This window comes from Centruroides vittatus, unplaced genomic scaffold, assembly GCF_030686945.1.
Source record: "Centruroides vittatus isolate TY-2023 unplaced genomic scaffold, ASM3068694v2 contig_452, whole genome shotgun sequence".
NCBI lineage: Eukaryota > Metazoa > Arthropoda > Arachnida > Scorpiones > Buthidae > Centruroides > Centruroides vittatus.
The window spans coordinates 2,062,535-2,090,255 of NW_027122248.1; the positions used below are offsets into that span (position 1 = coordinate 2,062,535).

General features: G+C 28.1%; 1 protein-coding gene across 1 annotated transcript in view; it reads right to left on the reverse strand.

The window, feature by feature from the left end:
- LOC136977204 (macoilin-1-like) overlaps nt 1-27,721 on the reverse strand; it is a 96,317-nt gene that overhangs the window by 34,410 nt on the left and 34,186 nt on the right. The window contains exons 2-5 of the mRNA XM_067272668.1: nt 22,307-22,448; nt 19,108-19,234; nt 14,815-14,944; nt 11,138-11,204 (exon numbers count right to left, since the gene is read on the reverse strand). Coding sequence (XP_067128769.1) covers nt 11,138-11,204; nt 14,815-14,944; nt 19,108-19,234; nt 22,307-22,448 — 466 coding nt within the window. The remainder of the gene's footprint in view (nt 1-11,137; nt 11,205-14,814; nt 14,945-19,107; nt 19,235-22,306; nt 22,449-27,721) is intronic.

Below are 27,721 nucleotides of genomic sequence, written 5' to 3' on the forward strand. Positions count from 1 at the left end.
TGAAACAAAAATAAAAAATTATGGTGTTCTTTGTTTAAAGTTTAATTATATTTTTTTCATGTATGAATTTTAACATTTAAGTTGCAAAGTGCATTAAAAAACTAGAAATGAAAGTTAAATACTACAAACTGTTTTTCATCATCTGCTAAAACTCTCAAGTAGTGACCTAATCACAAAAAAATTATATTATTTCATGCAGAATGCACTAAAAAAAATCCATCAACAAGATGTTTAACTTGCCCAGCAACATGTGGTGGTGCCATCTGTTATGATTATTTATTATTAAAAACTTTTTATATTTTTAATTATTATAAAATGGCAAAAATCTTAATTTTGAAGGTAGAGATGGGTTTTATAAAAAATTGTAAATGCTAATAACGAGTAAAATCATCATTAAATTCAACCCTACTCAAGATATGACACTCCTTTATCTTTAACCACCAAAATTTAATAGCATCAATCCACCCAATACCCAAACCTTCGTGCAAAATTTCAGATATGTTCAACGAAAAGCACAGGAGTTATTAAACTTCAAACAAGGTGAACAAAATTGTGCAACCCACCCACAGAGAAAACATTCCTAAATTTTTTTGAATTTCTGAACATTTCAAGGTTCTGAGACCAAAAATCTGGGGTCATGTTTTAATCAATCACCATACTTTCCCTCTTATATATACAAGATAGCTTCAAAAAGTTGCCGAAAGTCCCCATTATTACTCAAAAGTATGTGTACAATTGAAAATCAAGCAACAAGTTGTCCTTCAAAGTATTGGCCTTCGGCAACCACACACTTTTGCCAATACTAGTATAGCTGCTGAAAAATTCTTGGAAGCCTTCTCATGACAGCACCTGCAATGCAGATGTTGCACTCTGTATAACCTCATCTGCATTCTTGAAGTGTGTCCCTTGACGGCATCTTTCAACCGGGGAAAGAGGTAGAAATTGCATGAGGTCCACCATGAGCATCCATGGAAAATTCAACATAGGCATTCTGAAGCATATTGAAGGTCTCAGAGGGTTTTTTCCCCAATAACACAAAATTTGATACTTGCATGTCATTCTTCCACAGACATTTTTGCTAGACTCTGTTTCACAATGTCAGATTAACACAACCTTCAGTAAATGGTAATTGTTGTCATCATTGCAGTGAGTACAGATTTGTTTGAATATACAGTCAACTCCGCATAAGTCGACACCCGGATAACTCGTCACTCGTCGGTTACATAGTGAATTTTTTGTGGTCCCGGCCGACTTACATAGGCATTAATGTTATTAACCTTAAAAAACTCGGTTTACTTAACACCATTTAACTTGTCACCACTGGATAAATCAAAACACTTTTGCTGTTTCACATTTTTTAGAATTCTGATAAGTCGACTCCCCCCCTGAAAAATGAGTTCACACCACACAGCTTATTGTACAATGTGAACTCATTTTTTCAGGAGGGGAGTCGACTTATCAGACGTCTAAAAAGTGTGAAACAGAAAAAGTGTGTTGATTTATCCAGTGGTGATGAGTTAAATGATGTCAAGTAAACAGAGTTTTTTAACATTAATAACATTATTGCCTATGTAAGTCGGCCGGGACCACAGAAAGCTGACTAATTAACCTACAGTGTTGAGTTATCCAGGTGTCGACTTATGCAGAGTCGACTGTATTTCTCTATTCCTGACATGTTTAGCTAAGACATGCATTACATGTTCCCTCTTTCATCGCCTTTAATTGACTAACCCAGCATAATTACAGGAACAGAGACTACCTTGTAACAGAGCCAGAAAAAATAGTCTAGTCCAGGATCCGCAACCTTTTTTGCTACTAAGGATGCAATAAAAATTTTAAAAACTATCGAGGGTGCATAGTTTAATTTTTGAAAAAATTCACAATGTTGTAACAAATAAACAAAATAATTATTTTGAAATATGTATATTTATACAAAATAAAGATTATACATGATGTAATAATTAAAAAATAAAAATTAAGAGTACATACATAAAATAACAAAATCAAATTAAATAAAACTGTAAGTATATATATTTGCACTTCCATGACTATGGTTCTAGAGAGGTGTTCCACAACCGATGTGCCATCACATGGTGAAAGGTGCGACGTAAACTTTTACATATTCTGTTAATTTAAAGTTTTATTTATATATTTTTATCACAATTGTTGTGTTTATTATGCTTGTATTTCATTCTCTGCCGCAGTACTGATGAAATATGATGATGTTTGTTTATTCTTTATTACAAGCCACGCATTTTTATGTATTCTAAAAAATTATATTTAAAATAAATTTGCTCACAGGTGTTGATGTCTGTTTAATAACAACAACAATAGGTTAGTGGCATTATGTAATTCTATTAATAGTATCATATCATACGTTTTTGAGGGGAATAACATTTTGTGTGCCGTGTTGAGTCACAGGTGTACCGGAAGTAGAAAAAGGTTGTGAAACACTGTTCTAGAGGACACATCTAATCTGTATAATCAATTAATTTGCAATAAATAACTACAAATCTCATCGGCTTTTCCATTATAATTACAGATTCATCACACACCTTTTCAATTTTTTATTCAATCAACGTAAAACTTTCCGGAATGCATTTCAGCCTGTTTAAAAGTCTTCCTCGGCCAACTTAATAATGTCAAATGTATATACAAGTTATCCAGCTGAGGAGAGCCTAAATGCACTCTGGAAAATTTTGCATTGATTGAATAAAAAAATCGAAAAGGTGTGTGATAAATCTGTAATTATAATGGAAAAGTCAATGAGGTTCGTAGTTTTTATTGCAAATTAAGTTTCTCCTGTATTAACTATTCCTCAGAAAGTTACATCTTGCATTTTTCTCAATTTTAATATTTTTGTATTTCTGCAGTAAGCCCATGATATAAAAACTAGAATGCAATAAGTATTTATTGCTTTAATAGAATTCAAATAAGATTTGAATATTTACTTTGATCAAAACACAGACATTTTTTTGCTGTATTTTATTTTGTTTTATTCCAAGTGCTATAACTATAAATCTGAGAGAGTGAAAGGAAAAAACTACACTTATGGATTTAATTGTGAATGGATTTTCAAGCTAAAAAAAAAAAAAAAAAAAACACATACAGATTATTGAATCTTGTGAGTTTTACTTAGTATTTATCTAACCTAAATCTGATATATCAGTTGAAAATGTTTCTATTAACCAAGCAGATGTTCTAAATGTTTGCTTATTAACATAAATAGTTTAATTATCAACCATGTAGATATGATAATTTTATAGTAAGTAGACGTATTTTGAAACCGTGCCGGTAGTTTTTGTTGATTCATTTATAGTAAATGGTATTGTTATACTTAATATGAACGTAGGTGCCCATATTAAAATACTTGAAAATGGATTAAAAAGAAGATTTAAAAAAAAAAACATAAAATTTTAGTGATTATTTGGAATATAATTGCCATTCATTTATATCTGTTTTATATAGATGTATGTACAGTAGAGAGTCGAAAATCGGCACTCTGGTAATCGAAATCGCCCGATAATTGGCACGATTTTCAGTCGGACTGTGTCGTGCTGAATCGAACGTTTTTGATACTAAATTTACTTCTAAAGTATAATTTTCATGTTTTTATATTCTTTAATATATTTATTTTGTTTGTACAAAATGCAGAAATAATTTTTAACGATACGATAGCCTCGATTATTATTATAAAAATTTTTGTTAGGCTTAAAATCGACAAAAATTCAACGCAAAGCAACACGCAACGGAGAAAAATTCAACAGGAAGCGACACGCAACGAAGAAAAATTTGAACATCGGACAGGTTAATATATTTTTTCGTACATAGACCGTAATCGGAACAAATCCCTAATCTGAACCCCAGTCCCCAATTGATGCCGATTTTCGACTCTCTACTGTATTACTAATGTACAGTTTTAATATTGTTTTCAAGCTCTCATGATATAATGTGAGAAATTTATTAATGATATGATGTAAATGTGTGTTAATAATCTCTACATTTTTAAAGCAAGTATGCATTTATATGGTATGATGTTGAATATTTTTACAACCAAAACACATGGTGTAAATTTTCCATCTAGTGAAATATCTGCTGAAAATTGTGAAAAAATAAATAGCTGACTATATTTATAATGAGATGAGATGACTTTTCATCTCTGTAAACTCCCTCAATAAATGTTTTAATCAAAACAGCATTTTCATTTTTCTTAAATTCCTCTGGTTATAAAAGATAAAACAATGAAAAATGTACACTGAATGGCAAAAAGTTGCACAGCTAAATAGAATTGTTAAATTACTGCAAAGACATACCAGTAGCTGTATGTTAAACTTGGAAAATGGCTGTCTCAGACAAGTATTTAAATGATTACAGTTGTGGTCTAATTACATGCCAGGTAATGACACAAGAGTGTCTTAAAATTGCTTTCCCAGTATCTTGTAGAATGGCTTATACAGACTGTGTTAAGAATTTTCAGTGTACTTGTTGTTTAGAAGTGCTTGAATGCAAGACATGTCTATACAATGCAATCAATGACATTACACACAGCTGAAAAAGTTTGAGAAAGACCGCATCCTTCAGCTGAGGGAAGCAGAATAGTCATTTTGCTGAATTGACTGCCATTTGGGCCATTCGACCTGACTGTAAGGTAGTGGTGGTAGTGGCAGCGGATACATGAAACACACATACAAGACCAGCAGGCTCAGGACATCCTTGACAGACCACTAGAAGTAATCATTGTCTGGTTGTGGTACAAGCAGAAACAGCTGTAATGGAATCTTTGTCCATCTAAGCCTTGAATATAGATATAATACCTCAAACAAAACTTTCAAAACTAGTATAAACATTAAAAAAAAATTCAATTAAAAGAGCAAATTTGGATTTTTTAATATGAAAAGAACCTAAATCTACAGAAAAAGGAAAATGACTGAGAGAACATGAAAATTTTTTCAATGGTGGTGGTTAACATGTTAAGCACATTCTGTGAATTTTGTAAAATATTCAGTTACATGAAAGGAAAAAACAAAAATGACTAAAACTGGAAATATTCAGAATCATTAGTATAGTGGACATGTTAAAGGTTTAGATTGATCTTTGAAAATTTCAGTCACCTCTAAATGAAAAGATTAATGCATTTGAAAAGATTAAATTGCTAGAGTATTTTCCAAAGTCTTGTTTTAAAAAAAATTATAGATTATACACATATTTTACAAATAACCATAACACATATTCTTTAAAAAATAATCTTTATACAAATGCTATGAAACTGTTTTGATATTTTTAGTTACTTCAGTATCTTAATTGTTTTTATTATGTAATAAATTTTTTATTTGAGTACAGCTATTTATAACTTTTGGTTCGTGATTATTATGAAATTTGACCAAATTATTTTTACTTGTTGCCAATATATGAGCCATAAATTATAGTCTTTAAAATTTCTAAAGATCTTATTCCAATTTTATTTTCCACATATATATAACTGATGCATTACATCTTTAAACTGTTAACTTTAACTCTGATAGAATTCCTCAGTAAAATGTGGGGCAGTATCTCAAAAAATATATAATACTTCTAAATCTAGGTAAGCAAAATTTGGGTATTTAGTATCTTCATAATCTATACTATTTTTGGATTTTAATACAAATACATTAAATTCATGTTGTAGCTGATATTGGAATTTATTTTATGGTATATTATTGAACAAGATTTTAAAATTGGCAAGTGGTCAATTGGTTAACTAATTTAACAAATAAAAGATAAAATATAAATAACCTGGCAATTGTTTGGCTTTAATACAAGTAAAAGATGTATGAGGTTAGGTTATATAAAGCATTTGTGAGTATATTAAATAATTGATTTATAGGAACATATGCCAAAGTGCCCCTACTCTGAATCCATATCTAAATATAAATAATATTTTTAGAATAATTCAGTATTTGTTGTTTGTATATCATATCTGTTTTTGTTTATTTACTGTGTATAAATAAGGATCCATTTACACACAACAGTGACGTGAATATGTTGTCAGTGAGTGGCCATGGACTTTTCTGAGAATGAATTGGCTATAATAGCTATATGTTTGGATGAAGAAGAAAAAGAAATGCAGTCAAGAAAGTGCCGCAAGTCCGTACATCAAGCATGGACAAAAAATATCAACAGAATGGAAGTTTCATACTCTTTATAAAAAAATTGAGAAGACGATTCTATATTTCTTGAATATTTTCAAATGTCTCAACACGCATTTCATTTTTATTAAACAAACCAGAGAAATATTCATTTTGTACCCAATGTCCATGAATTTCAAATGAGATAAATCAAATAGAACAGGTTATTGATGCACGATTTCAACTAAATGTTCATCATCCACTGGAAAACAAAATTTACCGTCAGTGAAAATATCATTCCCGTCAAATGTAGTTTCACGGTACGGTCATGACACTGCCACTGCACAGCACTGTGATGGACAAGTCTGGAGTGGCTTAAAACTAGGTCAACGATTTCCCACTGGCAAAAAATCACTGCACTGCACGGTCACGTCACTGCTGTGTGTAAATAGACCTAATGAATCCATTATGCCTATTGTTCATGCTAATTTTTGAAAAAATTTCCCAATTCTGTTTAAAATTGATACAATGTTGTCTTCTAAGCATTGTGGGTTTAAGGTATTTTATATTTGATTTTACTACAATTTCCAAAAAGAAACTAATTCATTTCATAGACAGGAACTTTTGTCTAAAAACTGAATATGAATAGTTTTTATTTATCATACACTCAATGTAATATTAATATTCCTATTTGTTAACTGAAATATTTGTAGAGTAAAAATGAAATTTTTGCAAATTTCATTTCCCCTTGCTCAGTAATCCAGTGGTGGAGTCAGCAGATTCACTATCTGCTACTCAGTATAAAGAAGAGCCTATAAATAGCATATTCTTATTCATGAACAATTTAATTTATATAGTTCTGTTATAATTAGATATTATCTTCTTTCATGCATCTATCTACAAGGGAAACTACCTTTTTAAAGACAAGTCATTTTTATTACTTTCAATAAAAATGCATTTTGAAATGCACCCGTCATCAGCTCCATGTAAAACTGTTAAAAACAATAAAGATGACACTCCTTTAAAAAAATATAGTTTTCCTTGTATGATAGATCCATGAAGAAGATATCTAATTATCACAGAACTCCAGATCAGAAGTTAATACAACAATTTAATTTATATTTGTATCACATAGAAACAATTTATATTTGAAAACTTTTAATTATTTCTAAATAATGATAAACTAAAATTTATCCAAAATATATAACTTCTTAATACTAAGAATATTTTGAAATAAATATAATATTAATAACAGTTATAAAAAAAGCTAAAACCTACTGTTAGTAAGTTTCAAAAACAATATATTGTAATAAGACATTAAATAAACAGTACTAAATGAAGAAAAACATATGCAATAACAAAATTTACATTATAGTGAGTATTCTGTTATATTGGTATGTTATTAAATACATATTTATTACTATTTTGACTGCTAAAGATACAATTTCAAGTAGTTTTGAAGTTACAGATTATGAACTATAATTATGAAATAACTTGATTATTATTAAAGCTGCAATGTTTTTTAAAGACTATTGTCACAGGATCTTGATAGAAAAACTTAACTTTCAACATATTCTAAAAAAATCATTAATATATGTGGAATATGAATTTCATAGACAAAAGAAAATCTATTCTCTTATTAATAATGATTTGTATTTAAGTGATATATTAATATTACTATATTGTAGTAGTTGTTTCATCTTGTGCTACAATGACTGAATATTAAATTATAAAACTCTAGTTCCAACATTTTGCATGTTGATCCGTCCTTTCTCAGAATACAAAAATAATTTTATAGGGTAAGATTTTTAAACGATAGATGTCAATATACTGTTATATGAGCCAGATTTATAAAACTCCTTATATCATAGTTTAAATCACTTCAATTGAGATTTGTAATTTGATTTATATATATATAAATATACAATATGTAATCTGTTGTAAATACGTGGTACGATCCAAAAAGTTCGAGGACTGCAGTAATCTATGACAACAAAAGCATGTATTTGAAGTTACAGCGTATGAAATGGATTCTACCAAACCACCTCTACGTGTTCAGGTCAATTTCACCCATGTCATGTGATTAAACTGCGAGCGCTGCTATTTTTTTCCGGAGATAGTTACCTTTGTTCTGCAACGTAATAAAAGTGGAGTTTCAAGAACAACCTCCAACATTAAATTTTGTCGGCGTTTAGGTAAAACACCTACGGAGGCTTTAAAATTGCTAAGAAAGGTGTACGGCGATTCTACCATGGCGAAGTCAAAATGTTGGAGGTTGTTCTTGAAACTCCACTTTTATTACGTCGCAGAACAAAGTTAACTATCTCTGGAAAAAAACAGCAGCGCTCGCGGTTTAATCACATGACATGGGTGAAATTAACCTGAACATGTAGAAATGGTTTGGTAGATTCCATTTCATATGCCGTAACTTCAAATACATGCTTTTGTTGTCATAGATTACTGCAGTCCCTGAACTTTTGGATCGTACCACGTATTATAAATGAATCTTTTTTCCATTATCATCATATTTTTAGCACAAACAAATCTTATAAAATTTTAAAAAGTACAGTGGGTGATTGGTTAACGAACATAATCCGTTCCAAGACAATTTTCGCTATCTGAATTGATTGTTAACTGATTATCGATTTACCATAGATTTTTATGGGAATTTAATTAATTCATTCTGGAGACCCCAAAAAATAAATAAAAAAATTATATACTTTCTTACTACATTTATTTACATGTAATAATAAAAATACATATATACACAGTCGTGCGTTTTTATCAGTCACATTTTTTCCCATCTGTGAGGGTCAAAGAATCTGTCCAATGTCAATTGCTTTTCTGTCTTCAGGATTTTTCGGAAGTAATTAATAGCATGGTTGTCGTAGAGATCCCCAAGCCTATTAACCTCAATCTGGTTTGGATGCCATTTGGATGACTGTTGTTCTGGCATCCTCTCACTTCTTCAAAAGATGTTGGCATCAGTCCTCTTTCATCTTCCTCTTTTTCAGAAGAAAACACATCTCACTGAGTTTCTTGGAGTTCTTCTGTTGTCAGATTAGTTTCAGGTTCCATCATGAGCTCTTCAATATTTCTCAGATGTGATTTTCATTATTCCCTTAGCTGCTTGAGTCTTCTTGATTATATCTTTCTTAGCTAAGATTGTGCCAACTGTAGACCTGTTCAAGCCACATTGCCTAGCACTATCAGACATCTTCTGTCCACTTGGTTATTATCTCTTGCTTGGTTCCTATGGTGAGCACAGTTCTTGAAATTCCACTCTTTTTAGACTCCATAACATTATCAGTTTCTCTTTTAAATAAAAAGTTCAGAAAAAGAACTTACAAAAATCCAGAAAACAGAAACCAACTAGCACACAAAAAATTACATGAAATTTGAAACTTGGTGTTAAAATATTAACGAATATCTGATGGGATAGTTACTTATCTGATGTTGAAATATTTCTCCATTGCATGTGGTGCCATATTGAATTTTTGTTGATGTTAAGCCTAACGAAAATTACACATTTTTTAAAAAATAATCGTGGCTATTGTATGGTCTGAAATTTTTTTTATTTTTCACAAACAAAATAAATATACAGTCTAACTCATTTATAACATCATCCATGGAACCGGCAATTTTTTGACGTTATAACCAAGTGTCGTTATCTGCGAAGTCTATTATCATCATAATAAACTTATTATCATATGTATAAAAATGTAAACTACATGTTTAAATCAACTTTATTTACATTATTATGTCTAAGTTTACATCGATGTAATTAAAAATTTCAAAAATTACCTTTTATAAGAAATTTCTATTTGTCATAAGTTTCAATAATGGTGGAACTTCCAGTTTTGAGAATAATGTCGAATCAAAAGGCAACAAAAAGTTAAATTAATGTATGCCAATTAAAAATAATTCAATTATTTCTTTATAAACTATTTAACATAATATGTTATATTAAAAATAATAGGATATTTAACAATTTAGCATAAAGTAATTTAAAAATGAGTACATAATAACCGATCGTCACGTCGTTAAAAGTGTAGCAACCTCACCCCACCGAAGTCAGGTGGTGAGAGTACCACCCACAGTCATTCTAGGAAGTGGACTCTGACCCTAGGACTAAACACATAGTATTTTCTTTGTGAAATAAAATTTGTAATCTAATTTTGTAAATTTGGGAGTGCTTCAAATATGATGTTAAAACAGGGTTTTATGTTGTTACAAGCAGGTTTTTTAACATTATCTAGTATAGTAACATCATGGAACCGATAAAAATTTGACCTTATATTAGAGTTGTCGTTACATCCGATGACGTTATAACCAAGTTAGACTGTATTAATAAATGTAAAAACAAAAAAAAAATTATATTTCAGAAGTTAGTTTTAATATAAAAATTATAACGACTAGCAACATCTAGTTTCAAAAATGTTCCGATACTGAAACAAGATATCCCGGGTCAACTGGTCAAGGTCAGTAGATCACAACTTGAGATATGTCAGAAATAACACCGGACAGGTTAAACTCTCACCTTCAAAAATAAAAACCTATGCAAAACTTAATGAGTACCTGCCCAACAGTCTCGCAAAGGCTATAAAAAAATTCTTTGTCAGAATGGTAAACAAAAGGCTGGAATTACAACAGATTCCAAAATTTGGAGGAATACAATCCGATCAGTATCGGTTGAACATCAACGTTGACATCTCCCAAGCTCTGAAAGGTTTCAAATTGTCACCTGGAGACAGGATAAGACCAATCGGTATTCATTATTTTACGTCTCTTTTTCTTGTGTTTGTTCTGTGGGGTGTTTGTTGTCTGAACATAAAAATCTTTCGCAAAAGTGTTCATCATCCGATTTATTTGCAGTCTGAACTATTTGTTAACCGATCACCCACTGTACCATATTAATATTTTATTTCATAAAAGTTTGATCTCATTGATAATGAAGAACAAAACATATTTTCAGTACTATTTATTTGCAAGCATATTATATTAAAAATTAATACTGAAAAAACAGAACTTACAAGCCTCATTCTGTAACCAATATAACTTTTAAACCCAAACCCAAGAGTAACAACTGGATAGCCAATGCTAAAAAATATAAAATAATAATAAGTAACTTTGATATAATAAAAACTACAGAATAAATTTAGTCAGAATAATTCATTTTATATTGTAAAAATTATAATCAATAATTAATCAAATTATAATCAATAATTATAATCAACATAAAAATATTATATAAAGGCAGTTCAAAAAGTAATGCTTGTTTGATGACAATAAAATATCTAAATAATCCAAAAAACTTTTAATTAACTTTACAAAGTATATTTACAGAATAAAATTGTTCTATGTACCCTCCATCATCATTTACACATTTTAGACATTCTTTCCATGATATAAAAACTAATCTATCAAAAGAAGATTTCTACATTCTATACCAATTTTTCAGTTTTCTTAAGGTCATTACCTGATTGAAAGACATGTTTTCATAGATGTTTCTTCAAGTAACCAAATAAGAAAAGTTTGAAGGTGTTAGATCAGAACTATAGGCTGGGTGCTGCATCAAAACTCAATAATAACAGACAATCTTCTTCAGAGTCTGGTAAGACACTACTTTTCAATATCCTAAACTATTGATAATTGAAAAAAAGTGTCCAATGGATATTCCCAATGCTTCTGATATTTCTACGATCTTCAAACAATAGGTATTTGAATCATGCGATGAATTTTTTGACAAATTTCATCTGTCATACTTATTGAAGTCTACCATTACAAGGCTTATTCAAAATAGTGGTGTTTCTATTTTGAAAATAATTTAGCCACTTTCTGATATTGTTAACATCAACTGTTGTATATGGATGTGACTAACATTTATTTCAACAAATTGATGAAGAAATTCTATTACACAACACTGTTGATTGAACAAACAGTTTTTTGCAAATAAATATTTATATTTATAAATAATAATTTGTGGAAAAGGTAAATATGATTGGTCAATAGTCAACTGTTTGTATTTTTAAACAGCAGTTATTTTTATAATAACTGCTTTAAGTTTATTTATATTATTAAACAGATATTACTTTTTGAACTGCATATGCAGTTTATTTTTTATTCTAAACAGAACTTGTTTAATAAATTCCTATATCTTTAATTTGTTTTTCAATTTAAACATGCAAATATAAAAGGGGACATTCTCATCATAGCTTATTTTAATAGCTACCAGTAATTACAAATATACTCTTGGCCTATTATTTTTATAGGTATAACATTCCAAGTACCAAATTAATTTAAAAAATAGCATAATATAAGAACTACACATAATTGCTTTAATGTATACTAAGTTGTATATTGAAAATTCTTTTCATTTTTTGAACAGAAATATATTTTTAATAAATGATCCACAATATACAGGGTGTTTATAATTAAAGTTCCACTTTGAAATGGCCATAAAATGAAAACTACTGGACAGAATGTTATCAAACTTGGTAATAGTATACAGGACGTCATGGGATTTTATTTTCTGTGGAAAAAAGTTCAAAAACTCACCACCAGCAGGGGAATGGCGCTGTATGCAATATTGTTAAACAAAATAAGACATGAAGACATCAGTTGAAAATGTTTTTAATTGTTTCTAAAACGTGTTACAAAGCACGTTCAATGTGGCATCCACTATTTTCTGAAAGCAAGTTAAATTGAATTATTGTGTTCTCAACAGTAGCTCTTAGCATATCAGAAGGAATGTTATGGACATGTTAGTATATCATATTTTTCAATTCCACCAAATTGCTCATTTTCATTTTCAACCGATGTCATCATGTCTTATTTCGTTTAACAACATTGCATACAGCACCATTCCCCTCTGGTGGTGAGTTTTTGAACTTTTTTCCCCTGGAAATAAAATCCCATGACGTCCTGTATACTATTACCAAGTTTGATAACATTCTGTCCAGTGGTTTTCATTTTATGGCCATTTCAAAGTGGAACTTTAATTATAAACACCCTGTACAACAGTATTATGAAAAATATGGGAATTCTGTACAACTTTTTAATAGATAAATTTCCAATATTCACAAAATATGAAAAGTTGAAAATAATATTGCCAATATAAAAAGTACTGTGAGTGTCTTGTCTAGAACAACAGAGATTAATCATAATTATATCTCCACATATATGAATTTTTATTTAAACATTAAAGGAAATCTATTAAGATATACCCATATTTAAAATGAAATAAATATATTTTAGTTCGTATATTCAAGCGAAATATAGTTATATCTCTATTAAACATGAAATATAAAATACAGAACATTCATTATCTTATTATTTCAATTCTAAGATTACCATAAAATTGAAATTAAATTTTCAATTTAAGGTTTTTTTTTGTATTATTTTGCTAACTTATTAATTAACAAAAGTTTCGTGAATTAATAAGTTAGCAAGGCAATGCAAATGTCTAAAAATACATAATATTTAGCAGTTCTATTTCTATACTTTTCTGCATATATAACAACTTTTTTTTAATGTTGCATCAATGTTATCATCTTAAAATCATTTTAAAACACTAAAATAAGGAATTTAAATTAAATGCCCATTACCAGCAAAGCTGATTTGAACTAATATGATAATTGAGCAATACAGCCAAAAACATCTATTACTAAAAAATAATACATCATATGGTCTATTCATGATGACTTCAAACTGTTCTTTTGGTCTGTAAATATTAGACACCTCAATGTTTTGGACAAGTAAAAATGGGTTTAAGAAAATCTAACTTAAAACTGAGGAAGTATAGTAAAAAAGGACTACCTATTGTATATTTTATAGTATATACTGTATTTACTCGAATATAAGATGACCTCGCATATAGGACAAGGTGTGACTTTAAAGATCAAAACAAAGAAAATTAGTTTTATTAATACAATTCTAATTTTATTTCATTTAATCACAAGTAAAACATCAAATGAACATAAATGTACACATTGCCCTGCAAAAATTACTAGCATTTTAAAGTTTAAGGAAAAATCTTGTAAAATCAACAACATAATTTATTCACATAAAGCTGGACCATCGGAAACCTTTTTCTGCCAATTCTTAACAGTTTAATCCACTCTCTGTCGATTACACTTATGAGTTTCTCCAAATTCTAATTTTCAAATAATCATCTGTTTTCACATGGGAATGGATTAAAACTTATATTATGCTCCTGTGTGATTTTGGAATTTCAATCTGGAATTCAATTCAAAAGCTTTGCTTTTCCTATTGCTATTTATCTTTATTCCTGACAATATACAAGAAAGATTCAAACGACCCAGATAAAATACTTGTTTTTAAATACAAGAGGGTTAGCATCCAGTAAAAAATGTGAATATGGTTCACAAAAATTATTTGCAAATATGCAAAGAATCTTTCACTTGCACGTATAGGACAACCTAGGATTTTGAAGCTGTGATAAATGAATAAAAATCTCATCTTATACGTGAGTAAATACAGTATAAAAGAAATTCATCAGAACTGGAAGAGGATACTTAAGTGATGTTCATTGTTAGTTGAAGATGGTTATAAATCCTAACTTTTTTTTTAATAAAATAAAAAGTCAGCTTATAAACTTTCTTAAAATGTAAGTACTATATTCATCAATAAATCTAAAAATAAAACGTAATAAAATTTTAATAAAAATGATAAATTTAAAAGCACTTACCAATGAGCTGCAAATGGCCTACATAAATCTAAATGAAATGGTAGATTTTTAAGTTCTTTGAGCCGCACTGATGCTTCTATATACACAAATAGCAACCACAGAGAAATTGTTGGAAGACAAACTCCTCTCTCTAGAAAATAAAATTATGAAATAATTTACTCTCAGTTCATTCAATTCATGTAATTTATGATTTTATTCATTTCAAGACATTTTAAGCAGTATTATCAGAACAACAAACATCTTCAAAAGAAAATAAATTTAATAATTTAATACAAAGGTTTATTAAAATATCATTTAACATTACTAAATGTCTGTTTTATAAGAAATAATTATATTTGATAATAAAGTTTGACATTTTATAATAAAATTTACATTCACTTTATAATTATTATTGAATTACATATCAAAATAAAATCATTTGTCAAATATCATCAGATTTTTTCCTGAGTGTTTTTGGATTTGAAATTAATGAATTCACTATACAGTTTGTTTTGAGAAAAGTGTAGTCATCCTATCTTAAATACTTTGATAATAAAAAATCATGTTTTTTTTTATTGTTTTTAAAATTATAAATTAAAGACTAAGAACTGAACTTGATAACATATCTCTGTTCACAGAAGTTACAAATTCAATTCTCTTCTATGTCAATCTTTTTTTTTCTAAACATTTGTATTAAACATTAAAAATTTTGTCAACACCATATTCAAGATATACAGTCCTTTTCAAAATTATAAACACACCCAACATTTTTCAATAACAAAAACATTAACTATAGTAACGTATTTATTATATTAGTATATTGTTTACAACATCAATTTAAACATTTTCTGAAATTTTTAGAGCAATCTGACAATTACAAAAAAAAATTATCACAGATTTTCAATTTTTGAGTGTTTCAAAAGTATAAACACAGGTGCATAAAATTAGTATAATAATTTTTTTTATAATTATTGGTTTAATTAGTTGTCACCAGAGGGAAATATCGCTCATTATTAAAAACGTGGCACCAATTTTAAATGGTTTTTTGTGATTTAAAACAATGCCTCGTGGAAAAACACTAACAGAGTTGGAAATACACGAAGTCTACCAACAAAGGATCGGGACAATCTCTAAGACAAATTTCGGCAGCCATAAATCAATTTACACATACTATGAGAAACATATTAACTCAGGGTGAAATAAGTAATGTGGAAGGCCTAAACTCCTTACACCTAGAAATGAAAGAAAGGTTTTTCATCTACTGACAGTCAACACGTTCTCTGTCAGAGAAGCAGCATCAACATTGCCAATTGCATTTCACCAGCAACTGTATGGAGATGTATGCGTAATCATAAAAATGCCAAATATACAAAAATGGCTGCCAAACTGAAATTAATACAATTGCACAAAACTGCTAGATTAAAGTGGGCCAAAGACAAGATGACATGGAAAGAGGAGTGGAAACAAATAGTCTTTTCAGATGAAAAAAAGTGGAATTTGGATGGACCTGATGGTTATAGTCACTACTGGCAGGATTTGAGGAAGAATGAAGAAGTCAGAATGAGCAGACAGCAAGGTGGAGGATCTGTGATGGTGTGGGTAGGATTTGGAGGGGGAGGTAAAACAGATATTGTATTTATAGAAGGTAGAATGAATTCAGAAAAATATCAAGAACTGTTGTATCAAAATTTAATAACTTTTGGATCACTTATTGGGGAAAAAACTGGCAATTCCTGCCAGTTTTTTCCCCCAATAATGCAGGATAAAGCTGCCATTCATACATCAATGTCAACAAAAAATTGGTTTGCTGAAAAAAAAAATGAATGTAATTGATTGGCCATCACAGAGCCCTGATGTGAACCTGATAGAGAATGTTTGGGGCATTATGAGTCATCTTGTTTATGGCCAAAACAGATAATACAATACTGTAAATGAACTGAAATTAGCTATCAAGGATTGTTGGGAAAATATTAAACAAAAACAACTTCAAAAACTAGTAAAATGTATGCCTGATAGAGTATTTGAACTAATTAAATCAAATGATGGAACTACAAAATATTGGAACATCACATATCGTGATTTTGTGCACATGTGTTTATATTTTTGAAACAATGAAAAATTGAAAATCTGTGATAATTTTTTTGTAATTGTCAGATCACTCAAAAAATTTCAGAAAATGTTTAAATTGACAATGTAAACAATATATTAATATAATAAATACATTACAATTGTTAATGTTTTTGTTATTGAAAAAAGTAGGTGGGTTTATAATTTTGAAACAGACTGTAATCTTACGATCATTTTTGAGTTTTGATTCATTTAAATTCAAGAAAATCAATTACTTCTGATGCTATTATCCAGCTTTAAAAAAATTAACTTAGTATGCTGCAAAATGCAATACATTGTGTTAAGATTTATCAGATAGTAAAAGACTAATTGTTTATATATATATATATATATAATTCACAAACCCAATTTATAGTCAAAGCTAAACAACTGCCAAATACAGTCAAACCTGTTTTTATGCGCTCTTTTTATGTGCGATTTTTATTTGTGCGATTTTTTTAATGCGAATTTTTAATTTGTGCGGTATAGTTGGCGACTAGTCTCGTGCGATTCGTCATGTCTTACGTTGACTTATTATAGCTAAATAAACTTATTATAGCATAAATGCACTTATTATAGTAATATTATTGCATGAATATGCGAAAAATGAAATAATTTACTTTTTAAGTCAACAAATCACCACCTGGACAAAAATATGTAAAACAGACGATAGACCAGACGATGCAGTCAAGTGCTGACATCTGTTGTCAATAAATTCTATTTCGTACGGTTTTGAGTTATTTTCTATGTGAGACTTTTGTTTATGCGGTCCCTGTTGACCGCATAAAAAAATTATTTTTTTAATTGTGTTGCGAAAACTATTATTTACAGCCATTCGTGAAGTTTCGTGAGATTTTTTTTAATGCGTTTTTTTTAATGCGGTCCCTATCCCCCGCATAAAAACAGGTTTGACTGTATTCATTATCAACCTAACTGTACATCAAGTGTAAGTGTTTGGTTACATTTCATATCAATGAATAGATTTCCAGTCCCCTAAATGTACACTGATTACTAGATAATATTCAGTTATCTGTTCCCCAGAAATATTTTAAATTCAATTCTGTCTAAAATAGAAAAGATAAAATGTAATGCCAAAAAGTAACTCTTAAACAGATTTTAAGAAGACTTTTTTGTATAATTGTTTTTGTAATTCTAATCTATTAATTTGAATTGATATATTATTTTCTTTCTTTTTAGGGCACCTAAGAAAGCATTAAGAGTGTCATCTTTAGCTTATATTCTATGTCAATAAAAAATTTGTATTTATATTTATATTATATTTAAACATAGAAATCTAATATGCAGATGCAAATAAGAAGAGCATATTACCATAATACAGTAGCTTTAATTAAAATTATTAAATAAATACAATATATATTTTTAAATTTTGCCTTAAAATACTATAAACACAATTTTGTTTTAATGATTTTCTTCGTTGCAAAAACATTTACAATTGTTATTATTATTATTTAAACAAAATTATTTTGTTAAAGATTTCAAAATGTATGTGAATGATGATAAAAGTTATACATTAAATTACTATTTATCAAAACAACTAATATGTATTTATGGCTTGTATATGACCAGATATTTTTGCCAAAAAATTTCTAACACAAGAGATTTATTTTGTAATGAAAAAAAGTATCAATCATGTTATAAAAATTTTGAATGTAGATTTAATCGTTTCTATTATAAACAACGATTATAGAAAATTAGGGTTTGATTCCCTGCCAGAGATAAATGTTTTTTAGGTCAAGGTGCATTTGGTTTGCTGGCCCTACTTGCACAATAATTACAAAAAAAATTTTTTATAATACATTATATTTGACTTTAAAAAATGATATCAACTGATCAATGAGAAAGGTTAAGATTTATAAATTCTATGAAAATCTTTTTTTGCAGAAAGCTTTTGGTTAATTATCTTTAATTAAAATTAGTTTGGGTAAGACAGTTTGATATCTTTAATTAAAAAAAAAAAAAAAAAAAGGTTATGCAGCTTGATAAAATTTAAATTGAGCTTCATAATGAATTTTAAGCATTATTTATATCAATTTTAGCTTTAATTTTATGTTATAATTTAATTTTTTAAATTCAAGACAGAAAATGTTTTAACACTACTTTTATAGTTATTTTATTTATAAATTATATCTACCTAAGAAAAATTTTGAAAAATTTTAATCATTATGTAAAACAAGAGTATCATCTTACCTGTGTGCCAAACATATTGTACCCAGACATATGTACTTGCAGCAAAAAATAGCCAATGAACCGGGATGAAGAGAAAACAAATCATGTCTGAAGTGAATGCAATGAACACAAAAAATACAGAAAATGCCTGAAAGATTCAATAAGATATCTTTTAAAATTATTATAATTTTTGTTACAAGTGCAAAAATTAAATATGCAGTTATAATTTAATTTTTCATTTTGTAAATTGCTTTATAAAATGAAAAAATTAAGAATTTATAAAAAATTTTATGAGTTTCCTACTTCTTTTGAAATTCACTATAACATAATACATAATTTACATAAATAAGTATATAAACATATATAAGTAAGGAAAATTACATTAATAGCTATGTTTACTGCATTTGATAACTTCTTAAATATATTTTATCATTCATCCAGTTAAGTAAAATCAATTTGCATTATATTAGAATATTGAAAACAATACATCGTTAAGATTTATTATATTTTCAAGCTTATTAAATTATTTTCAAGATACAAGCAGGAAAAACAGCAAAAATTATTAGAGATAAGAAGAAATAATAAATTTTTAACAAATCATTGTAAAAGCAATAGCTATTGTTACCTTATAAACATAGAAAAATAACTCCGATGTTTTTAAAAATATCTGAAGTTCTATTATTGCTTCAATTAATGATTTGCAATGATAAAATTCCAATACAGTATAAAAAATTAAGCACACACAAAATAGTAATTGCACCTCAAAAAAAACAGAATAATTTAGCTGCCAAAAATAAAATTTTAGAATTAAATACAAGCATCTGCATTTAAATTACAAATGCAAATATAAGACGGTATCAATTCAAATGACTTCGCTTCATCATGAAAAGAATGAACAAATTTCAATTTTAGGGGACAAGTAAAAAAACTAAGCATTTTCTACACGAGAAATAGCTCTTAAATATTTTTTGGGTTATTAAACTCATTTAATTTAATGTGGTTTTATTAGTTTATTTATGTATAATCACATTAAATCAAATTAGATTTTTTGTAAATCATATTTAAATAAAAAAATTTTATTTAGAATTTCATAAATTGTTTTTTGCTTATGAGTTCTGTCTTACATAAAACAAACAACAGTTATGAAAAACAAAAGATAAATTTTTCTGTGAATGACAGAAACAGAGCATACAATGTATAAAATATACGATCTTTATTTCTAAAAGTAATTATTATGCCAATCTTTCAAAACTTAGGTAAATAAACATATATCAAAACTTAAATAAATTTCATAATCAATGAAAGCTGAAAAGAGTTCTCATAATAATTTTTATTCATTTGTTAGTTTATTAATTGTGATGCAATTTAATAGTTTAAATTTAAAATTAAATTAAACATAATTTAAAATAAATTTAATAATTAAACCATGTTTTGGTATACAATTAAATTTCAACTTTTTTATAATAAATGAACTTTTATAAAAGTTCATTTATTACTATATATATATATATAATTTTATTTTTTCAGATTTTCAATGTTTGTTAATGGTATTTTGCAATTCTAGACTTTCAGTTTTGAAATTTTATAGTATATTAAACGTCAAAACAACTGCCAAATTAAAAAGCTGTAATATGGTTATATAGCTAAATAATTCATCAGTCATTTGGCTTTAACTATAAATTGGGATCATGAGTTGATGTTTATATATATAATGTATGTAAAGATTTGAAGATACAGAATAAACAGAATATCAACTTTATTTTTTTAAATTAAACACATTTTTAATGCATGAGTATTTATCATACCTATTTTTTTCAGTATATTTTAAAAAAACTGAAAAATTATTTTAAAAAATATTAATAAAGTTATTGATATATCATAAATCAAGAACAATACACCGATTTCAAAATTTTTCTATGAATATATGTATCTATGTGTTTGTGTATATGAAGCAATTTATTAACTTGTACAGTTTGTTCCAAATGTTTTCTTGTAAAATAAAACACTGCACAAGTAGCGTGGTGCTTAAATATCATTATTTTTAACATACCACATTTACTCTAATGTAAGATGCACTTTTTCAAGGTTTAGTATCTTTGAAAATAGAGTGAGTGAATCTAAGATTCACTCTAACATGTCATAATTAGTACTAGTGTATTAAAATGTTGCAATGTAATTAGTGACAGAGAAATAAAATTCAAGGCACTAACTTCTTATTTCTAGTGTCTTATTTCTGTCACTAATTACACTGCAACATTTTAATGATTTTATTAGACAATATTTGTTATAGCAATTATTTAAGATCAACTTATCTTACTCTCATTAGTCTATTACAGTATCATTAACTTAAATGTATGAAAATACCAGAAAAATTGTGCAGCACACTTTCAAGAAATGTTACTATTGCATTTCCAATGTTTTAAACAATAATGAGGATGATTATATGTGGGAAGATGTGAACAATGAATCCAGTGTTGATTCAGAAGACCCTAACACAGAAAGTGAAGGGGGTTTCCAACTTCAATACCACTGAAAACAGTAATATATAACTTACTTTATGTGCAATAAATACTGAACAAATAAATTTATGTCAACAGAATCAGTTCTGTTGACGTAAATTTGTTTCGAGTTGTTTATTTTTTTGAGAAAAAAAATCCATGGATGGGTATTTAGATATTATGATGTGTCTTAGATTTGATGGCATCTTACACTTGAGTAAAGACAGACTTATTATAATGGTGATAAATACCTTACTCAAGTCTTTATCACCATTATAATAACGATGATAAATGTAAACTTTTAAAAGTATAACATTTTTAAAATGTGGATAAAATATTAATCTGTGCAACTAAAAATAATTTGAAACAAAAAGATGAATTCAATAACTTTGCATTAACAATTTGTATAAAGTAAACTGAAATACTTTTGCATTTAATTTTTTATGATGACTTTATTAGTCTGAAATAATATTGTTAGTTTTTAAAATTAGTGACATAAATTACTAAAACTTCAAAAGTTTGTCACATCCATGCCATGTCATGTGGTGTCCATCATCAGGACTGAAGGATGTCCAAAATATTACTAGGTAACTATCTTTATTTCAATGGCACTTCAGCAAATATTAATATAATGGTTAACATAATGGAGGGTGAGGAAAAAAATTCCTTTTTATTACACTCTTTTACTTTGTTGTATTAATTATAAAAAAAGTCTTACTTACCAACCCTTGGTATTTGAAAGAATCGTAGACACTGCGAAGCAATAACCAAAAGGGCCAAAGGTACTCAAACCGAAATTCCAACAGAAAATCAGCCAATAGTACCAAGGCCCATACCAGCAGGAACTTTAGATACAAGAAAGTACTGAAAATAGATAAAAAATTCCACTGAATAATTAAAGTACATTTAATTTTCTAATATTTCATATTGTCAAATTTTCACAATTAAAAACTTCACATACAGATTAATATACTTCTTGAAAGTATTATTAATTAACAGAAGTTAATAAATACAAAGTTCATATATTATTATTATATATACAATACTCATAACCAATAACCGGTGTAAAATATCCAAAAACAGCAAACGTTTTCGATGCGTGGGAAGATGTGAACAATGAATCCAGTGTTGATTCAGAAGACCCTAACACAGAAAGTGAAGGGGGTTTCCAACTTCAATACCACTGAAAACAGTAATATATAACTTACTTTATGTGCAATAAATACTGAACAAATAACGTGGCATTGAAAACGTTTGCTGTTTTTGGATATTTCACACCAGTTATTGGTTATTGGTTGTGAGTATTGTATTTATACAGTCCAGTGTGGTGAGAAAGTACATTATATTATTATATATTTACAATTAACATGATGAAATGGAAATTATATATCAGTAAGTAAAGTTAAATTAGCAAATTTTCAAAACAAAACGTTTAAAACATTATTTCATTATTTCACTAATATACACACCATAAAATTATTTAAAATTTTAATTTCAATATATTGAGTAAAATTCTTGTTAATGTCAATTCCCACAGGAGTGTGTACAAGAGTTGAACTTAACAATATGCAATTTCATTTTAAAGGAACTTATATTGGACAGATATAGTAATATTTCACTATAAGTATCATTTTAACACTAATTTCTATTTTCAGATAAATTTTTATTTAAGGAATCATGAAAAAAGCCAAAGTAATCATCAGATGCATAGAGTACAAAAGACTCAGACATAAAAAGAAGTCATTTAAAAAAATCTGTTATGAAGAATTCAAGTATATTCTTGAGTACAACTTTTTCAATGTAAGTAAACGTGTATTCTGAGTTTTCTTGAGTTTCTATAAATCAATGAAAATAGTCAACAGCAAGAGTATATTTTGTAGTAAGAACGATTATAATTATCATACCTTTAGGGTATGTTTGTAAAGTCAAACGAGTTAAATGAATTGCTAACAAGTATGAATTCAGCTTAATGCACATGTTCTATTCTGACGGCTTTCAAATGAAGCTATAACAAAATTCTCAAAGGAATGAATTAGTTTACATTGTGAAAAAATGGTATCTGACAATATTGATGTTTCAAAATTCACTTTAATGTATGAACTGTGGATTAAAAGCTGAATAACACAAATAATTGTCCATGTGAAACAAACCAAGAAAAATATTTCTGATAAGACTATAGTAGTAACATTCCTAACTTTGATTTTAGAAAGTCATTTTGTTGTAAACAGATTGGTCAGTGTCCAGTGAAAGTAAGAATGATGACGATGATGATGTCACTCTCTAATTCATTTGACTTTATGAATGTACAGTACTCTCAGTTATCAACTCTACACCAGTATAGCTTTCTTGATCCTCATTATTTGAGTACACTTGTTAAGTAATTTTTTATTGTAAAAATGTACTTTAAAATAAATGAACAATTAAAGAACCTACAGTACTTAAACACAGTGCAATACTGGTTAATGAAGCTTTTTAAATCTTTTGAAAAATAGCTAAAACTTCTGAAAAATCCTAATATTTTAAATATAAAAATTGGTTATATTTGCTTATATTCTGTTGAAACTTTATGAAAGCAATAATATGAATCTGACAAGTATGCAGACAGAATGTTGCCAACAGATATTGGTAATCATTATGTACTGTACTATATATACTTTAGACTAGATAAAAAGGCTAACAGTAACTATTAAATGGATTTCCTTCCCTTAAGCAAAATTAAGTATGCACTAAAGCATATAGTTTTTGTCAGGAAGTCAAAACTTGGCTAACAATAACTGATACTAATGTCAACTGCATATTAGATATTAGGTTCACTATGTTAGAAAAAAGTATTTTCCTATTAAATTTGCATATAGCAGGCATGGCCAAATGCGGCTCCAAGAGCCACATGTGGCTCTTTTTGAGTTACACGTGGCTCTTGCTGAAAGTGTTAATTTCTGTTTTTTATTATTATTTTTACAATTTTATTTTTATAATTTTGTGAAAATATGTTTATTAAAAAATTCAATATTTGCTTTATATTATATTTATATTATATAATAAAATCGCGTGCCTTACCATACTATCCGCTACAACAGTACAGAACTGTGGCTCCCATGAATTTTGCAAAACCTACATTTCGGCTCCCGCTGAACTCTTGCTTGCCCACCCCTGGCATATAGCATAATATATTACTGTGAAAGTCAACAAACTTGACACCACTATAATAATGACGATAATTATAAACAATTGCTAAAATTCTGATTACCAAACCGATTATTTAATCAAAAACATGTCTTTGTTATTCATATATACCTATATAAAAAATTACCTATTATTACTATTATATATACTTTTTCAGTTATATTTTTCCTAATTCAAATTTCTACTTTTTAAATTCAAAACAATTTTCTTCCATTTACTCTGTAAACTAAAGATGGCCAAAGACATGGTTGAACTTGTGTTGATTAAATAGTTTGCTTGGTAATTGAAATTTTAGCAGTTTTGTTTATCATTATTATAATATATTGTCTTCAATCTTCAGCAAAATTAGTTAAAAAGCAATAACAAAGTTTAAATTTAAAAAAAAAAAAATGTACATCCAAGCATAAATCGAATTTTCAGTTAATTTTCAAAAGATTTATTCATAAATTTACAATTCGATAATAAATTCTTATTCTTTGAACTTTTTTCTATTTTATTTCCTATTCTAAAAACTTGCAAGCGCTTGCAGCTATCATATCAGGGACACTTTAAGAATGTTAGTTTGTTGCATCAAAAGGACATCAGAAAGACAAAGTGGGCCAAACACATGACCAAGTTGTCTAAGGTAGCCTGATCATCTGCATTTGAGCCTATTTGGACAGAAATACAACTCCTTCATCAATGTTTCCAACCATATTATGTATCACCAGCAATAAGCCATGTAACTGCCTTACATTATCATTTCTGGGACATTGGATATCTCTTTAAAGGCTGCTTAGTTGAGGTGTAGGTTGCCTTTGGCATGCCCTGTGGTTAGTATTTTGAGTTAGGTAATGACTTATAACTTCTTTGGCTCAGCTAACCCTCTTCTTGTAGTACTTTCATTTATGCATGTAAATTATTTATGCATTCCTGTTACTTTTCTCCAAATAATAGTTATATTATTTTTATATTTTAATTTTCTTTTAAATTATGTATAAAGTTAATGTATCTGTTCTATATATTCAAACCAATTTGTAATAAATTTCAATCCGTAATGAGCCATTCCGATTTTTGAATTCTTCGCCTGACTACAACAGATGTGAAAACTGTCACAATTACTAGTGTAAAACTTTTAGTTTTGGTTTTATTAAATTTGTTAACATTGATAAACAGACATGCTCATAATTTATAAAATAAATATAATTTAAAATCTTCAAAACCTATCAAAACTGATTCATTTTTAAATTTCTTTCAAAACCGTGCATCGGCAATAACTACACTACCTTGTAGCAATATAGCCGAAGAGAAAATATATTATAAATTGCATTTGAAATATGATAAAATGGCAACAATTCGAAATGCACTGAGAAAACTAACGGATAAATCTATATAAAATCTATTCTTTATATCTTCTCTTTTATAGGAATTTGTAATATATTAAATTTCGGCTTTGTTTATCAACTGCAGAATTTTGACAATTTTTTCTAATTTAATTTTGAATCAACATCTTGCTAACTTATTTGAAAAATTAAAGAAATAGTAAAATTTACCCCGTTGCTGGGATTAATAAAGTCAATCTCAATAAAACAACATGCACTACACAGAATTTTCAGTTCACATCAAAATTATTAACAATGAATATTAAATTATAATTATTGTTAATATTTAGTAGCAAAAATAATAGGAAATAAAACAAAATTGCCTTTGTGAGTGTTTTTTTTTTCATCTTTAAAAATTAATAATAATTAATATTTTGGAGAAATTATCATTATTTATGCTTTAACTTCATATTTCAAACACAAGAATAATGTACAATCTTGATAAATTAGAATTTAATAATCGGACACCTTAATTATAAAAACTGTGCTAACACTGTGCTTATATATATTAAATACTTTAAGATAACTAATCAAATGGATTATATGCCAGAGTTAACACTGAAATGAATGTATATTATTAAACTTGATCCCCCCCTGAATTTTAAAATGGCCAGCACTGGTATCGATCGTTTTGAAAGTGTAGCAGAGGGTCGTTGACCGACTGTTCGCTCAACATAGAAGTAATCGATTGGTGTGGCATCGTATTCATTTCCGTCTAGAAAATCAGTCAAATGAAGACAAAGAGTACAATTTTCTTAAACGAGAACCAACGATCTATTCATTAAAATCAACGATCGTATTTATTTTTCTTTAATTTATTTTATAAGGAAAACGTGCGTGTCTTTCCACCCGCTACCATAAAAATAAAAATCAACTTTTAAATCGTACGAAGCTTTATAGAATCGCCTAACGATTAATTTAAATGTCGAAAATATTTAATCAAAATTACATTCACTAATAATAATAATAATATATGGGCGAAAATAGCGGTCGCTTTGTACGAGCCATTACGTTATATTCAATACAAGAGATTACTGTTTCGTCGAAAATCAACGACGCAACAATTTTAGACCCACGCAAAGAAGCAATCCTGAAATAACATCTACAAATTGGCAAGTGAATTGTGACTACAAAATAACTTTTGGCTCTTGTCATATTGATTAAAAAACTGCAAAAACAATCGATCCTATACCTTAAAAACAAGGATCGCTAATTAAGTACAGTACGTTCGTTCGTTTTCCTTGAGAAAATACGTGTATACGCCGTGTTCTAGATAAATATAAAACGCGTGCGTTTGTACCGAGTATCGGTTTTGATATTTTAAAAACCATTTCTAATCATTTATAAATTTAAAATGTATATATGCCAGAGCGATTCGAGAAAGCTAAGGCAGAGAAAACAAACAAAAATTAAGTAAAAATTTTGGCATCTATTTACATTCCTCCTCCTAGTAAATGTAGCGCAGTCGACTCTGCCGAAATTAAAATGATTCTAAAACGTATTTAAAACTAAACCGAGTCGTATTTCCGTCAACTCTCGGGATCTTGAACTCGGCATTTTTTTTTTTGGTTGTTTTTTTTGACAAAAATAAAT